The following is a 16,722-nucleotide window of genomic DNA, read 5'->3' as shown; positions in this document are numbered from 1 at the left end:
AGGGTCTGAGTGCCCGCATTGACACAGCACCGCTGCTCCCAGTCAGCTGAGAGGGCAGGTGGGAGTGGGGACTTGCATCAGTGTGCTCTTGCATCAGGGTGCAGACATTGGGGAAGGAGGGACCCCCGTCCTAGGAGCCTGATGTACCCGTGGCTCCCAGCAGGAGGCCAGAAACCCAGAAAACCTGAGGACATACCCCGCCCCCCAGAGAAGCACAGCAGGTGGGCAGGGAGGAGGTGGCTCCGTCTCAGGGGCAGCTGGGGACTCTCCACAGGCCCCCCCAGGGACATCACTGCACCATCACATGCCAGTGAACTTTATTGAATCCAGGTGTAGACAGGTATGTCTGTACATGGTGCTGTGGAAAGGCGTGGGGTGAGGGGTCAGGGCCAACAGCCCAGGATGCTGGGCCAGCAGTGTGAGGTGGGGAAGGGCTTGGGCCATGGATAGCTAGGAGTAGCCTCTCTGTTGACTCTTAATCTGGAAGAAAATGAAACCAATGGTACTGGCATAAACAGCGATGACAACGATGGTCAGAACCACGCCCAAGACCAGGGCAGCGATGTTCAGGCTCCTGGCAGTGGACGCGTAGCTCCGGGCCCCAGTCATGTCACCCACCATCTTCCGGTCCCTAGACTGGGGGAGAAGACACAGTGAGAGGGACCTGGAGGGGGTCTGGGAGAGCCAGGTGAGGTGACTCACGTCCTTCCCTGCCTGGTCCCTGCCCAGAGCAGCCTGCACCTGCTGTTCACCCAGATGGGGGCCACCCCGTCCCGTCCCCTGGAGCCTGAGCAGCACAGTGCCCCGTGGGCCCTCCCAGCTGGGCCTCCATCTCCTTCCTCACAGACTCAGCCTCTCCAGGAGGCCTCAGGCTCCTCCTCCCTCTGCTCTGGCCTCTTCACTGGCTGCTCGCCCCGCAATGGGGCAGCGTTCCCTGTGAGTCCCTTTGTTCCTTCTGAGAGATCCTCGGAGCCCCATCCTGAGTCTGAGGGATGCAATTTCTCGTTTGTTCAGTAGGGGAATTCCCTGGAGTCCTGGGGACAAAGTCAGACCGTGGCCATGGCTGTGCACCTCATGCAGCCTCATTGTGATCTATGCGCGCATCCCCCCCCACACACACACACAAGGCCTCCGATACCCCAGGTGCCATCTGGGTAGGGACCTAGCCGGCAGACACACACTTTCTGGGGAATCCCCCACGCACGCACCCACCTTCACGGAGAAGGCAAATGCCATGAAGCCCAGGCAGCACCAGTTCATGAAGAGCGTGTTGAACAGGGACCAGATGACATGGTCGCGCATGGGGGGCTCGCTGTGGATGTTGATCACGGTGGTTGTCATGGGAGCTGAGCCTTGGGGTGCCCCCATCATAACCACCCCTTTCTCGTCCCCGGACATGTCTTATGTTATGGGACACTGATCTGGAAGCCAGTGAAGAAGGGCCAGAAAGTGTGGTCACGATGTGGAGCTATGACCATTTGTGCAGTGAGGACCGGATGCAGGAGGATGGTCCTTGGTGTAGCTCAGCCCCCATCTCGGGGTCCCCTTTCCACATCTCAACTCAGTAGTTCTGCTTTCTCAGAAGCTTCTATTTCATGGTCTTTCGTAAATTGGTGAATTGGCTGGAACTAGGAAGGTGGAACAAATGACTGAGTCTCAAGTTACTCTCAGGCAGGTTTGGAGGAAGGGCTGTGGTCTAAGGGGGGCTTCCTGTCCCAGGCAGTCAGGTCAGGTCCTGTCTCTGCTGACCCACCTCCTCCTTTAGGGCTGTGGATTGGCCCTGGGGACGTTTCCCCAGCCTGACAGTCACCCATCCTCTCCCCCAGCCCAGCCCCAAGCCTGCTGCAGAACCTCACTGTCCCCAGGCAGGGCCCCCACCAGGCCCTCACTGGGACTCCACACTCCAGGCCCCGAGGGAGTCCCTCCACCCCCACCCCCAGAGCCCACACCTGGGCAGTCCCACGCCTCCTCTCTGAAGTCTCTTGTTCTTTCCTCCTTCTGCCTCCAGGCCGCAGGTGGGGTCTGGGTGTTGCTGTGACACGCTCTTACTTGATACCATCCCTGCTATCAGTTCCCCTACAGTGACCCCAGCAAGTATGAGGTTAAAACTAAAAGCACACATTCCCAGGTCGCTGGGTCTTTAGTTATACTCATGTGTAAATGTCTGTCTCTTTAACCTGTGACTCCCTGGGCTTTACCAACAAATAGAAGTTGCACATTGTTCAAGCCCCGGTGGGCTCGCCCTGGGCTCCCACTAAAGCTGCGGCTCATCACAGGCCCCGGAGCTTCTTTTACAGAGAAACTGACGTCCAGAGAACATCAGGAAACTGAAACCTCCCGGGCCCAGCTCCTCAGCTTCCTGACGCCAGAGTGTACCCTCCACCACGGAGACAAACAGCCAGGGACACTCAGCTGAGAAATCCTTTGTCTCCTCTGCTGGGAGCAGCCCCAGACACAGGCCGATGGGAGATGCTGACCAAGAAGACCACCGCCCCCTCCCCTACCTAAAAGCCCAAATAAAAACCCCCACCCGTTTCTTAACAGGGAGCTAGCAACTTTTGAGGCACTGGCCCTTGCTGTGCTCCCTCTGCCTGGCAAAGAAAGAAAAGCCTTTCCTTTTTCACTCAAGACCGTGTTCTCCTTATTTGGGTTGGCATTGGGTTAAGAGACTGAACTTTCAGTTACATTTCATGGTTGCAGATCAGGACCCAGCAGTCTGCGTTGCCTGCCCCCAAGGAGCCTTCCAGGCCCTCTCCCCAGGGTCCCCCAGGAACAGGAACACTGGGCGCTCTGTGATGTGAGGAGGTGGCTGTGGTGGGAGACAGGAGGACTCCAGGGCATTTGGCAGCAGCTCTGGAGCACGGGGCCAGCATACTTGTGCAGCCCCACCCCCCCTCCATCCCCCATCATTTTATATAAGGGCCAAGGAGCTTGAGAGGAAGGATCCAGGGGTACCCAGAAAGCAGATCGCTCAGAGGAGCCTTGGGAGGAGGCAGTACCCCCCATTGGCCAGGGCCTTCCTGAAATTACATGCTTTCCTTCCTGCCTCCGTCCACCCCACGGAAAGATGAGGACATCAGAGCAGAGAGAGGTGGTACCTGTGGTCAGGTAGTTCCTGTGATTTAGCTGCAATGACCACTGCACTGTTCCCCTAACAGAACAGAGACATCGGGCGTCCTACGCCAGCCCCTGCACCACAGCCCCTCTGTAGCCCCTTCCACGTGGATCATCCCCTCTGGCTCCTTCTCGTCCCTCCCGCTCTGCTCTCTGAGAGCCCTCCCAGGTCAGGGTTCCCTCCTAGCTCTCTCCTGGAGCTTCTGAGGCCCCCAGTGCCCTCCTCCCTGTCTTGTCGTGGGAGTTAGCATTTCAAAGAAGAAGGAAGTCTCGACAGGGTCCCTTACTGGCCAAGATGGAGGAGGGTACAAACAGAATTTTGCTTTACATAGAAATAAGGGTGGAAAGTCTTCTTCTGTGAGTTTCAGGGGGAGGCTGGGTTCTCGTCCACACCCACTTATCCAATACGTGGAGCCTAGGGGTGCTGGAGGTACCCTCCTGGCTCCTGGCCGCCTCCTGCAGGTCGTCTCCCACTGTCCTCTGTAAACCCGCCAGTTCCCTGAACTCATCCACTTGACTCTGCAATAGTTATTTGTGCTGTTCACCAGGACACCTGCTCTCCTCTTCCTGCGCAAGTGCAAGGAAGGCACTTCCCCGCCACCTTGAAGTCAGACATGATTGGGGGCTCGCTGCGACAAGAGACTTGCCACACTTCCTGTGGCAACCATGGAAGCCCATGTTAGGGGAGTCCGCCTGGGGCCCCTGGGCGAGGGCCTTACTTGGACCCACACTGAGCGCTCGCAGGAGCAGGAAATAAAGCTTGCCTTGAAGTCGCTGAGAGTCAGGCTCGTTTACCACCCCAGCACAGTCTGGCTCGCGCTGACCGACACAGCGAAGCACCACCACAAGTGCAGACGTGGAACACGTGGCCTTGGCCCAGAGCCAGCTGCCAGGCAGCGGGGGCTCTGCTCGAGGCCGGAGAGAGCGACCCGGGTAAGGAAAGTTACCGGGGCCGCAGGGCCCAGACTTTGGGCCAAACAGGACTCTGGGCACCTCTCCGAGAGTTTGCTGGATGAGATTAACGTGTGAGCCATGGACTGAGTGAGGCAGACCGTCCTCCCGGGTGCGGTGGCCCTCGTCCATTCCTTAGGAGGCCTGAATAGAATAGGAGTGAGGGAGAATGCGCTCTCTCCGCCCGACTGCCTGTGAGCTGGGACATCCGTCCTTTCCTGCCTTCAGACTCAGACCCGAGCCAGAGCTACGCCATGGACTCCATGGGCCTGCAGCTCGCTGACAGCAGATCATGGGCCCCATAACCACGCGAGCCAGTTCCTAGTAATAGCTCTCTTTCTGTATACCCCCTGGTTCTGTTCCTCTGGAGAGCCCAGCCTAATACAAGCAGTGAGGAAATTGGTGGTTAAATGGCTCCCTGTGATATTTGGGATTCAGTTTTTGATCTGCCCTAGAATAAGATGTTGGACAGCAAACCGTCATCATGCTGTTCGCTGTCGGCTGTGTATTTGGGCTTCGTGAGCTCAGGAGAGAATCGCCTGGTGGGTGAGCAAGAATGAAAGGATGTGGAGAAAATCCAGAGTGGAGCCTTGCAGCCTCAGAAGAGATGACAGCTTTCCAACTGCAGCCAGTAAAAGATAAAATTACAGGCTCCCGAGGTGTAAAACTCAGCAATGCTGAAGGAGGGGAATCGCGGGTGTGGCTCGCGCATCAAGCCCGACAAGTCCCAGCCCCTGCCTTCAAGTCCGGAGCTGGGCTGAGAACCGAGCGGTACCCTAGAACTGTGGGGGAAAAGGAGCTATGGGTGTAACGATGGGCACAGGAACCTGCCTGAAGTTAAATCAAATTTTTAAAAGCTGATTCAATATATGAAGGAGTTGTAGTGCCCACTCTCCCAAAACAGCCTAGACCCAAAGAGACTGTGACCCCAACTCTTCGTGGGTGAGACGGGACTGGGAAAGCTGCTCAGTTCTCCAGTGCCTGCCGGACGTCGCTGCCTGATCCAGGACGCTGCATCCACTTTGATCTTCACGAGACTGGAGGAGAGGGTGGGATGGCTGTGGGGGGAGGGGGTATTTTGCATACAGGAAGGAGAGTCCCCAAGTTCTTTGTGACCAGGCGTCTGAAGGTGGCCATCATTGGCACTCGTCACCAGATGCTTGGCTCTCTGGAGCAGCTGCTGGGCTTGCATCTCCCCCCACCTTCAAATCTGGGCAAATCCAGGGTGTGACCCACCGAGTGTCCTTCCTTCTGCTGCAGTGGGTGTGGAGGCGCAGGTCAAGGTGGAAGCTGGTCCCCGCACGACTGTGGGAAGCAGAGTCCCTACCTGACACTTACTGGGGGAGTAGCAAGAACAGGATGTGTATTTGGGGTTGTTTGTTACACAGCCTGGCCCAGCCCACCCTGACTGGTGCACTGTTCCTTGTGGCAGCCACCTCTAGGCTCAGCTTAGTCTCTCATCCATTGAGATTCTAGCCTTGGCTCCACGTGTTCTCCAAACCTTTTCCCGGCAGGATTTTGGTGACTTCAGAAACACAATTACCGAGGAGTCCGTTTTCCTAACATTTCCATCGGCCATTGCCTGATATATTCAAAGTCTGTGTTATTGGGTGAGAATAATTTAAACCTTTCCTTATTGTGAAATTTAGCAAACATACAGCCAAGGGCATAAAACATAAAGAGCACTGCCTAATGAATTGCTAAAATGCAAACACGTATGAAAATACCACCCAAGTCAAAGACCAATACATTGCCAATATCCTGGAGGGCAGCTGCCCAGCCTTTCCTGCACCGAGCCTCCCTTCCCATGAAGGTCACCCCTCTCTGGACTTCTGTGGTGAGCACACTCCTGCGTTTCATCCAAGTTTTAACCCCTAAGTGTGGGTTAAACCAAACCTGATTGTGTGTAAGAGAAACTTGAACACTATGGTTTAATGTTGCTTGTTTGGAACTGCTGTAAATGGAGCCATACTGTGTGTTTTCTTCGATGCCTCCATTCCTTCACTCAACATTGCATCTGTGAGCCTCACCCGGGTTGCTAAAGATCCTTTATCCTAATTTCTGTCTTGTTTTCCATTATATAAACATACCACAGCTCATCTGTTCCACTGTGGATGTTCTGCGTTGCTTGCAGCTTGTGGCTCCTGGGAACAATGCTGCTTCAGGCCCCTGTGTGCACGCGCCTCTCCTACGTTGAATTTGCGTTTCTGTCGAATGTGTAGTGGGTCGTGGGATATGTGTGTCTCCCATCAGGGGACCGGGCCAGATTGCTTTCCACAGTGGTTTTTGCAACGCACCCCCCACAACAGGCCCTGAGGGGCCCCCGTCTCGACGGGCAGCCACTCTGGGAGTTGTGTAGTGCCATCTCCTTTTGGTTTTAATTTTCATGTCCCCAGTGATGAATTAGGTTGCAGCAATTATCTGTTGCCACAATAAAGTTGCATAATAAACACCCACAAAACCTCAGTGGTACAAACCAATAAATGCTTGTTTTTGCTCAAGAGCATGAAATCTCTAGGAGTTTCAGCTGACCTGGTCCAGCTGACCGGGGATCTCTCATCCTCCAAGAAGTTACCCCAGGGTGTCCTTACAGCCATGGCAGGGTCCCCAGAGAGAGTAGAAGCACGCAGGGACTCCTGAGGTCCAGTCTTGGAACTGGCCCACGTCACACTCTCACCACAGTCACTAACTGGAGCAAGTGTGGATTACTGAAAACTGGCCGCAGTGACTCCCAGCCCCACATCCAGGCCCTTGTTGGGGGGAGTGGAGACGCAGGGCCGCTTCGGCAGTCAACCTACCCGAGAAGTCCGGCCCCTTCCTTACGTTTGATGACCATTGGCCGGCGACAGAAATCAACCAACGTTTGTAACAGGAGCTTTGCATGCAGCAACCTCGCAGACTGTCCTGCTGATACTGACAACATCTCCACATTGTCTGATGTTTGTTACTTGATGATTTCATCCAAGAGCTTGAATATTCCACTCTTTTCCTGTTATTTTAGTGCTTACCCTATAAATTACGACATAACTCTGGTTTCTCAGCATTGGAGACCCTAGGGTGCCTTTCCCTGCTCAATGACGGGGGGGCCTCGGAGCCCCTTGATGCCATGGCCCCCCTCCTGATCATGCCACTTAGCTGTGCTCTTCAATTTTCATGTCCTAATGCATCGAGATGTTGCCATCATCGCCGGGTGCAACTAATTCTTGTTTATACCGACCACGTACACACAGGTTTCTTTGCTCTTCGTCCCTCCCTCTGGCTCATTCTTGTCCAGACCGTTTTCCTTTGGTGTGATGAGCTCCCTTCAGCCTTCAGTGGGCTGAATGGCCGGAGTCCTCGGTCTTTGTTTCCCTGAAAATATCTGTATTTCACCTCCATTCTCGCAGTTTCACTTGGTGTAGAAGTGGAGGCTGGCGCTGAAGATACCATCCCACTGTCTTCTGCTTCAGCTGTTTCTGTGAGGTCAGCCACCGACGTCATCCTTGCCCTTATTAGGAAACCTGTGTTTTTATCAGGCTGTCTATGATTTTGTTTATAACTGTGTTTTTCTGCAATTTTACTACGATGTGTTGAGGTGTGCATTCATTTTTATTTATTCTGGGAGAGACTTCTCCGGTTTCTTAAATCTGCGTGTCAATGTCTGCCGAGGGTTTTGGAAAATTTTCATCATTATAGTTTCAGATATTGATTTTCCCCCTTCTCCATCCCCCCTCCTTCTGGAACTCCAACTAACCATACATTAAAAGTTGTCACTCCGTCTTCAGGATCTCTTACACTCTTGTCTGCTTCTCACACTGCCTCTGTGCTTCTGTCTGAACGCTGCCATCTCGTCCGTCTTCTTCTCAGAGGGAAGCCTTTGAGCTGGCAGCATCCCCCTCCCCTGGAAGCAGCCTGGGAACAAGATCCGGGGACCCAGGTGTATGTCCTCTCCAGCCGTGTTCCATGTGCTGCTGGCCCATCCACTGAGCCCTTAAGTTTGGTTACTCTATCTTGCAGTCCTAGAATTTCTATTTAGGTCCTTTTCAGATCTGCAGTGTCACTTTTTATGGTTTCCCATCCCATGCTAAAATGTTCAAGTTTACCTTTTACCTCCAAGATCATCGTCGACACAGCTGGGTTATTACCTGGAAATTCCAGTATCCAGAGTTTCTATTGTCTGTTTTTCCTGCTGATCCTCAACCATGTTATCTTGTCTGTTGACCTTTGGGTGCTGGGCGCAGAGCTGATTCCAGGTCTGGGATCATAACTCACCCAGGAGGCTCCTGATGATTCTGGAAGCGCCTGGAATCCCAAACCCAATTTCAGAGACTGAGATTTCTCCATGTTTCTGGATCTTTTCTTAAGTTGTATCTCTTGTTGGATGTCTGTCTTTTAATTCATATGTTGTAACAATAGGACTTATTTCTGTTGCATTTTTTATATTTATGATTTGCTCCCCTTTTTCTTTTGTCTTTCTTATTGCTTTTCACGGGACAGGTTACATTTTATTTTATAACTTTTATAAGAAATTACACTCATTCACTTATTCAACACATACTTATTGAGTGCCTACTTTGTGCCAAGACAGGTTGTGGGTGGTGGACACAGCATGGTCTGGGTGTGTTTTGTGATGGTTGTTCTCAGGACCTGCTCTGAGCACAAGACCCCCGGCCACGGGCTCCTCGGCATTTCCTCTTGCGTCCCTTTCATCCCCTCCCCCCACACCGGTTTCACCTAGAATTTTATTGGGGTTTGTACAGCTGCATTTCCTTCACCTGCGTCCTTTTCGTTGGTGGTGGTTTGGTCCTGAGACAGGGACAGACTCTGCAAAGGCATTTGCCCGCTCATTTCCTCGGCAGCTCACAGCTTTTCCTGGGTTAGTTTTTCTTTTCTGGTTTCTCCTCCGAGAATGGTTTCAGTGCAGGTGTCTGGGAGGGACACATTCTGAGGATTGCTGGAAATGTCTTTATTATGCTCATATTTGAAAGACAATTTGGCTGGATAGGAAATTCTAGATTTCTTTTTCTCTCCATACTTTAAAATACCACCATATAGTCTTCTCACCTGGTGCGTGAGAAATCTGGTGTCATTGCGATTCTTGTTCCACATAGGTGACCTGTTTTTCTCTGTGGAACTTTCCCTCTCCGGAAACTTTTCTTTGAGACTCGTAAACTTCACTGCTGTGCATCAAAGTGTGGGTTATTTCTCATCTTGCCTCTTCGTGGTCTTCCAGTCGGAGGCCCTCCATCTTTCTTTAACTCTGGGAAGTCTGTCTTCACTCTTTCTTCACTGTTTCAAGTCTTCCCCTCCATCTCCTTTTTCCTCCTGTTCCAGGACACATGTGCACTTCTGCCTCTTGCCCCTGCATCTCTCAGCTTTATCTTGCACTTCCCATCTCTTCACTCCTCCACGTCACCTCTGGGGACAGCTCTCGAAGGGCCTTCCAATACACTAACCTGCCCTCAGTTGGGTCAGTTTACACTGCTGGTCATCTTAAGAGTGATATATGCTGCCACTTCCAGGGTACTGAGTCTGCACCAAGCACTGCTCTCAATGTGGTACATATATCAATAGATTGAATCCTCACAACAACCTGATGAGAGGGCTGCTGTTATTTTCCTTATTTTAGAAGAGGAAACGGAGGCACAGAGATGTTAGGTAACCTGCCCAAGGTCACACAGCTGGAAAGCAGCTATTTATTTCAACGTGCCTAACATTGATTTTTGTCTAGCTTTGTGGTTTGAAGCAATTTAAGACATACGGGAAAATTGCAAGAATAGTTCAGAGAGCTGCTGTTCCTCCCTCACAGATTCCCTGCTGACAACATCTCACCCGTGGTTCCCGATCACAGCAGGAGCCAACACTGGCGCCATACTGTCAGCTAAGCCGAGGACCTCATTCGTGCTTCACCAGTTTTTCCCAAATGTCCTTTTACTGTTCCAGGATCCCACGCTGCATTTAGTTGTTATTTCTCTCAGCCTCCGCCAGCCCGTAAAACCCCTTCAATCTCTCCTTCTCATTCATGATCTTAATACACTTGAAAAGTACCATCGGCTGTTTTGCAGAGCGTCCCTCGATTTGTGTGTTCGGGGGGCTCTCACTTTTGCAGTGAGGTTATGTGTTTTTGGCAACAACACTGCGGAAATGCTGTTGAGACCCTCTCGGCGTCACGTCACGGAGCTCGCGATGCTGATGTGTTACTACTGGTGACATTGACCTTGATCACTGGGTAGGTGGTGTCTACAGGGTGTCTCCACATAAAATTACTGTTTTCTTTGTAGATAATTAATATAGTGGGATAATATATTGTAGATAATTAATAATCAGTGTATTTAAGACTATGCAAACTGCATTTCCCTTCAAGCTTTCCCCTATGAATTCCGTGTCCCCTGGTGGATCCTGTCCACAGCATGTCCACTGCAGAGTCTGCCCGAGGGTGGTTTCATTTTCCTCTTTCCGTCCACGTTGATTCGCTGGAATTCTGCAGTCGGGAGGAGCTGTCCCTCACCCTCCACTTGTTTATTTAACCATTGTCTTGCTTAGATCAGGAAGGACATACAGATACTCACTTTATTCTCTGGCCCACAATCCAGCGCTTTCCACGTTGTTGCTGAAACAGCTCCAGGGTTTGCTGTTCGGAGCTCCTCCGGGTTGCCTCCTGCGCTCTTTCACAGCCTTTCTCTGGTTTTGTTTGTGATTTTGAGCACTGCCTTACGTTCTAGCGCACAAGACGGTCCAGGCCCACCTTGGGCATCTCCTTCCCTGGGCCTGAACTGGCCATTTCTCCAGAGGACCCTGGTTCCTTCACTGGAGGACGGTCTGAGGAGCCCGGATCTGGGTGCAGATGTGCTCCTTGCTGCGGGCATTGTGGCTGCTGGGCCCTCTCCACAGAGATGGGAAATGCATGCACGCATACTACTCCACACACACAGACATCTGTTGGTCCCTGTGTTTCTGGATACAGACTAAAAGCTGCGAGTTCATGCTGACCCCTGAGACTCCCATATGACTCTGTGGGGCTCGTGCAAGGCCTCCCCTTCCTACTCCTGACGTCGTTCTGCAACAGAGAGAATCCAGCTCTTTTTTACAAAGATTGACATATTTGTTCAGTCCCCAACGGCAGGTAAAAGAGGTTCAGAATTTCTAGAGCATCGCCCTGAGGATACCCCATTGCTAACTACAACATGCGCCAGCAGCTCCTTGGTCTCCAGCCCACATCCCCTCCCGCTGCCGTCTCCACGGCGACAGTGGTGCCCTTCCCCTCCTCTGCCTCCCCGCGTGCAGGCCAGGTTGTGACGTTGGATTCATCTCTTAGGTGTGGATTCCATCTCAAATTTTCCCCAGTCCTGAGAGGTTTAAGTTTCTTGTTTGTTTTCGGGTATGTGAAGCATTACTTTGGTTCCAGCTGTTGAATTTCTATAAAAAGAGAGACCCAGAGACGTCTGCCCCCTCCCACCCTGGTAGGCAACCACTCTCTTCACCTGTGGTTTCTCCTTCCTGTACTGCATTTTCACAAGTGAGCGCACACACATGTGTTTTCTCCTATCACTTTCCTTCTCAGATTAAAGGCTGTGCGCTCAGATGAGCTTTTGTGCTTTGCTTTCTCACTTGAGACGTGGCCTGGGAACCATGCATCAGTTTATAGCCATCTGCCCCATTCTTTTTCCCAGCTGCTTAGTACTCTACTGTGTGCACCAACCACGATTTATTCAACCATCTTTTACGAGCAGACATTTAGTTTCTTCTAATGTTTTGCAAGTACAAAAGCGTTGCAATGGACACCTGTACAGAGTTCATTGACCTTCCCGCCTTCCAAGGACGCTGGGCCTGGTCCCTACACGAAGGAACGTGTCTGGGCTCGGGGCCAAAGACGGCCACTTCGGCCTTGACTCTAAGGCACAAGTTACAAAGAATATGTCCTGCATCATGTTCCTTGTCTGGGCTGGCCACCCCGACGGGCACCTGACTGGAGTGTAGAAACATCCCATTCATGGGAACAAGAAGAAATAACTCAAAATATCCAAATGTCTACAACCTTGAGTCAAAACCTAGAGAAACCTTAGGATAAAAGGGAGTCACAGACATAGAACAGTTGGGAGTCTCGCTGAGGAGAGGACGCTTTGCCTCAGACCCAGACAATCGGTGCTCCTGGCTGCCGTACAAACTATGGGGAGTTCCCCGGCTGATTGCGGTGCGGATGTTGTAAGTGCCGATTTGTTGTTCCCCTTTATCCCTGCTCCTTGTTCTGTTTCCCTTTAGCGATAAACTTTGATTGCTTAAACAACCAAGTAGCCTTGGCGGTACCTGTCATTCCTTGCCCTTTGCGGCTGCAGACAACACGCCCTTGTGCATGTGTACTTCCACATTGTTGGAGACGTATGGTGAGGCAGATTCCTAAAATGGGATTGCTTGGTGTAAGGTGAGTGCACGTGTATTTTTGCTAGGTAGGAGCAAATTTCCTCCAGAATTGTACCGTTTGCATCCCCCAGAGATGCAGGAGTGGGCTGGCTTCCCAGCAGCTTCACCAACAGAGTGTGTCACATTTTAAAATTTTTGCCAGTTTGACAGGTGAGAAGTGAAATCTCAGTCAATTTAATTTGTATTTTTCTAATGATGAGTGAGTTTAATATTTTTTCCATATATTTGAGGGTCACTTTTTTTTAATGTAGATTGTCTGTTCATGTCTTTTCTCCATTTTTCTTATTCAGCTTTTGGTCCTTTGTCCTTCAAGGTTTCAGATTTCTTGACCTACGAGGGATATTAGCCCTCTGTCTGTGGTGTGTGTTCCGAATATGTTCTCCTGGTTTCTCAGTGATCTTTTTCCTTTGTTTACAGTGTTTTTTGTCATGCAGATTTAAACAACTGTTTACGTAGTCAAATTCATTCACCTTTCTTTTGCTGCATCTGCATTTTCAGTCTTAGAAAGCCTTTCTTTGGTGCCTGTATGGTTTCAAATCTGCATGCAGATCCCAGCCTGTTTCTCTACAAGTCCACCGTGACTGCGCTGGGCTCCGTCGGCATTCGGGCGGCCCTGGACTTCCTGTTCCGTTCCTGGGCCGTGTCTGTTCTGGCCCCACACACGGAGTTAACGTGGAGGGCGTGCCCAGGACTGAAACTTGGCTGTTACTCCTGCTCAGGGTTTGCGTCTTTAACTGTGTGAATAGGGCTTTTGAGAGCTGAGGGTCCATCTGGTGTGATGCTTCAGTGCCCACACTCCGTCCCTCAACTGTGTGTTTTTCTTTAAAGTCTCCCTGTGCTCCAGGTACAGGGGAGCTGCTCCGTTTCCTGGGGCTCCCTGACATGAGGGCGTTGGAGTGAGGGTGCAGGGCAGGCCTCCTCGGCGCCAAAGCGAGCGAGGGGCCCAGGCAGAGGTGTCCGGGTCCTGCCTGGCATCCATCCTCTCCACCTGGGGTTCTGGCTGAGGCAGCAGGGCTGTGAGCTGTGTTACCATCTGAACCATCAGGGGGTTTCCATCTCTGTCTCTCCTTTCTCCCTTGGATGCCCCCAGTCTCCACTCCTGGGGAGCCCTGGGCTTTCTTCTGGAAGATCTCTGAGAAGTGGGGACATGCATTTTCTAAGTTTTGTGGGTGTGGGCCTGGTGATGTGAACATCACAGTCATCCTAGTGACTCTCTGGCTTTTTTAAAGGAGAGAGACTCTGGGTGTTGTTGGTCTAACCCTGGAGACAGGGAGAGGAGGGCGGAGGCACAGAAGACCCTGAGAAAGATTCAAAACCAAACAATCTTTTTGGATCCTTAAAGCAAAACCTCAAACTGTGGGTTTCATGTCAAACTTACTGCCAGGAAGCAGCAAAACACAGAGGCTGGCTCCCAGTACGTGCCTGGGCGGGTCTGCGGGTGGGATGGTCCACCTTCCCGCCTGGGATCCACCCGCTGCCGCAGGGGGAGCAGGAGCCGGGAAATCACGTGGCTGCTAATGGGAAGCAGAGCCAGGGACTTTGTTTTCATGACTACGGTCTGTTTTTCCCCGTGTTTGGGATTGTTTTCCTTCCTAGGACTTGAACATTTTTGGACTTGAATTTAGGAATTTCAGTTCAATTTCTCTGAGGCTTAGCTTACTGAGGGAAAGGATTAATTACCGTCCTGTGATGTTTTCCTGGAATACCGGATATTGGGAAAGGGTTGGTGTTCAGATCTGGGCATTTTGAATGCTGCTGTCACAGCCTCAGGGCCTCTCTACGCTGCTGTTGGATCTGAAAGTGTAACTTCTGTTACCCTGAACTGGGGAAAGTGCTGAGGGAAGACCTGGGCTGGAAAACAGGACGGAAGCCAACTGGGGCCCAGAATACAACGTGGGCTTGTCCATGTCAGGGTGTTAAGGAAGCAAAAGCTGCCCCCACTCCCACCGCCAAGCTCCCGCCTGGCAGCCCCGGGAGGACACCCCCAGGGCTGATTTTGTGGGGGAGGTGTCCAGGAGAGGAAAACTGTCCCCTACCCATCTTGAGTTCTTGTGGCAGGACTAATAATAAAATTAACATATGTCGAACTAACAGGAGAAATACCAATTTAATACATATGCACGGGAGATCATTAAAATAATGCTCAGAGAGTGACCGAAAAGCAGGCAGCTTTTGTATCTTTTTATGTAAAGAAAGAATAAATTTGTGAGGATTTGACAGGACAAAAAAACTTAGGTTTGGGTGCTTAATTAGTAAAGAATTTAATCGGAGTTTGGTTTGGGGTAGTAAATTAGTAAAAACAGGAACAATGCTTGTTTATGTAGACTTAGCCCTGAATTGCCTCACTCTCGTGACAAAGTTGTCTCTCTTGGCTTCCAGGTGCAGGGAAGGGAAAGAGCAGTGTAGAGGTGTCCTTCTTGCACTGGCTGCTTTTCAGGTAACTTGAACCCAAAGTAATCAATATGCCACTGAGGCAGGTCTTGGGCCCTGGGCCCCAGCACAGGCCTGGCCCCGTCCTGATGGATGGCGCTCCCGAGCCAGGGTCAGCTTGCTTGGCCACTGGCTTAGCATCAGATCAAGTTCATCAGGACAAAGGCTGGGCCTGGGGGAAGGAGTGGCTGTTGGGGACTGCAGCAAACACCTCTGGAGGAAGGACCCTGAGCTATGCTTTGGACAATGTAGGGGGTTCTTCCGTGAAGCACTGAAGGGTCTGAGATTTCACCTACTTTGCAAGCTGAGAAGTGAGCCTGCCGCAGTTTCAGAAGACAAGCCCAGGGTCCGGGACAGACAGTCGACACCTCACAGCAGGAGCAGTAAGGACACATCACCCAGGGGCTCTGCCAGGGCCAGCCCACACCTGCCTGCATGGTTCATGGAGAGGAGGGCTGGGGGGAGGGGACCAGGCACTTCTGTACTGAGCATGACCTTTGCCCCAGGGAAACACTATGGTAATTAAACTGGACAGGAGACAAACTTGCTCTCTGCTCCAGGGGGTGACACTGTTTCCATCTTCTAAGGCGGTTCACGAGGAAAACGTCCTCAAAAGAACAGTCGGGAAACAAGGGGCGAGCCGCAGGCAGCGTCCCCCAGCTCTTCCCTCCAGCTGGCCCCTGGTCTAGGGGGTGCGGGTCCCCGAACTCTCACCCCGCAAGCAGGTCTGCCGCCGCCTCTGCCCGCCAGGCAGGCTCATGGGGTAGAAGTCTTCAGGGCAAGGTGGAGGGAGCTGCCTTCCAACTGAGGGGGCTGGGGGCAGCCTCGCCAGGGCCCAGAGCGCAAGGGTAATGTCGGGGGCCACCTGTGCCCGCTTTTCTGAGTCGGGCTCTCTGTCCCAGCAGAGGTCACGGGTCACAGGCCGAGGACACATTCTCTATCTCTGCCTCCCCTTCTTTCTCAGCAGGGTCTCAGCGCAGAGTAGGGGGGGCACCCCCAAAGCAGCCCCCGCATGACCAAACCAACTGGCTGGGTCCCTTGCGCTCATGCTCTGATTCTGTCATGCAAATCTCCGCTGACCTTTTAGGGCCCGTGGGCCCCGAGCCAGCGCCCCGCCCACTTCCGGCCGCAGCCCGGGCCTCCGGGAGGCCCCCCCCAACTCACCTCGCACACCAGGGCAGGAGCCCACGCATAACTTCGGGGAAACGGAGGGGCGGGGAGTTTCGGATGTGGCAACGACGCCCTCGTCCCCGAGGCCGTCCTGCCCCGCCCCCACTCCCCGAGAGCCCCGATCCAACTCCCCGCATGTCCCCACCCCAGTCCTCGCGTGCCTCGACCAGTCCTCGCATGCCTCGACCCCAGTCCTCGCGTGTCTCGACCCCAGTCCCCAAGAACCCCGACCCCACTCCCCGCGTGCCCCCACCCCAGTCCCCGCGTGTCTTCACCCCAGTCCCCGCGCTCCCCTTGCCCCCGTTCCCTTTGATCCCCGCCCCTGCCTGAGGCCTGGACGGGTCTGGGCCCACCCTATATGTGGGTCTTCCCCGGGTCCCTCTCAACAACCACACCCCAGCCGGCGGTCGCCGGGGACACAGGGTGTTTCGTCGCTAGCACCGTGCACCCGGACCCTGGGCCACGCCAGGAAACGTGTCGCCCCCTCCCAACACACCATCCCAGCCGTTCGGACCGCTCAGCCCTTCGGCGCCGCCCGCCGGTGCAGACCCTGACCCCAGGCACTGCAGCCACCCGCCCACCTGCTCCTGGAAAGACGAGCCCGGGTCGCGCGGCGCGGCCCCCTCCAGCCTCGCATGGGCTTGCCACGCCACCTGGTGG

At 53.0% G+C, this 16,722-nt stretch overlaps 1 protein-coding gene across 1 annotated transcript; it reads right to left on the bottom strand.

The window, feature by feature from the left end:
• Positions 1-300: 300 nt before the first annotated feature.
• Positions 301-16,199, bottom strand: LOC138916462 (interferon-induced transmembrane protein 1-like). Its single transcript, XM_070229065.1, has 3 exons — positions 16,057-16,199; positions 1,213-1,628; positions 301-636 (listed from the first exon to the last, which is right to left on the bottom strand). Exons 2-3 carry the CDS (start codon positions 1,396-1,398, stop codon positions 451-453), a joined length of 372 nt encoding a protein of 123 aa, XP_070085166.1. The 5' UTR covers positions 1,399-1,628; positions 16,057-16,199; the 3' UTR covers positions 301-450.
• Between the last annotated feature and the right edge of the window lie 523 nt (positions 16,200-16,722).

The sequence above is a fragment of the Equus caballus genome, chromosome 12 (assembly GCF_041296265.1).
Source record: "Equus caballus isolate H_3958 breed thoroughbred chromosome 12, TB-T2T, whole genome shotgun sequence".
Classification (NCBI taxonomy): Eukaryota; Metazoa; Chordata; class Mammalia; order Perissodactyla; family Equidae; genus Equus; species Equus caballus.
This window is presented reverse-complemented; position numbering and strand designations above follow the sequence as displayed.

Bases quoted from the DNA above. Each gene is read 5' to 3' on its own strand.
- LOC138916462 (XM_070229065.1), bottom strand. From the start codon at position 1,398: ATGTCCGGGGACGAGAAAGGGGTGGTTATGATGGGGGCACCCCAAGGC. The intron at 637-1,212 runs GTGGGTGCGTGC...CTTCTCCCCCAG, and splicing joins CATTTGCCTTCTCCGTGAAG to TCTAGGGACCGGAAGATGGT.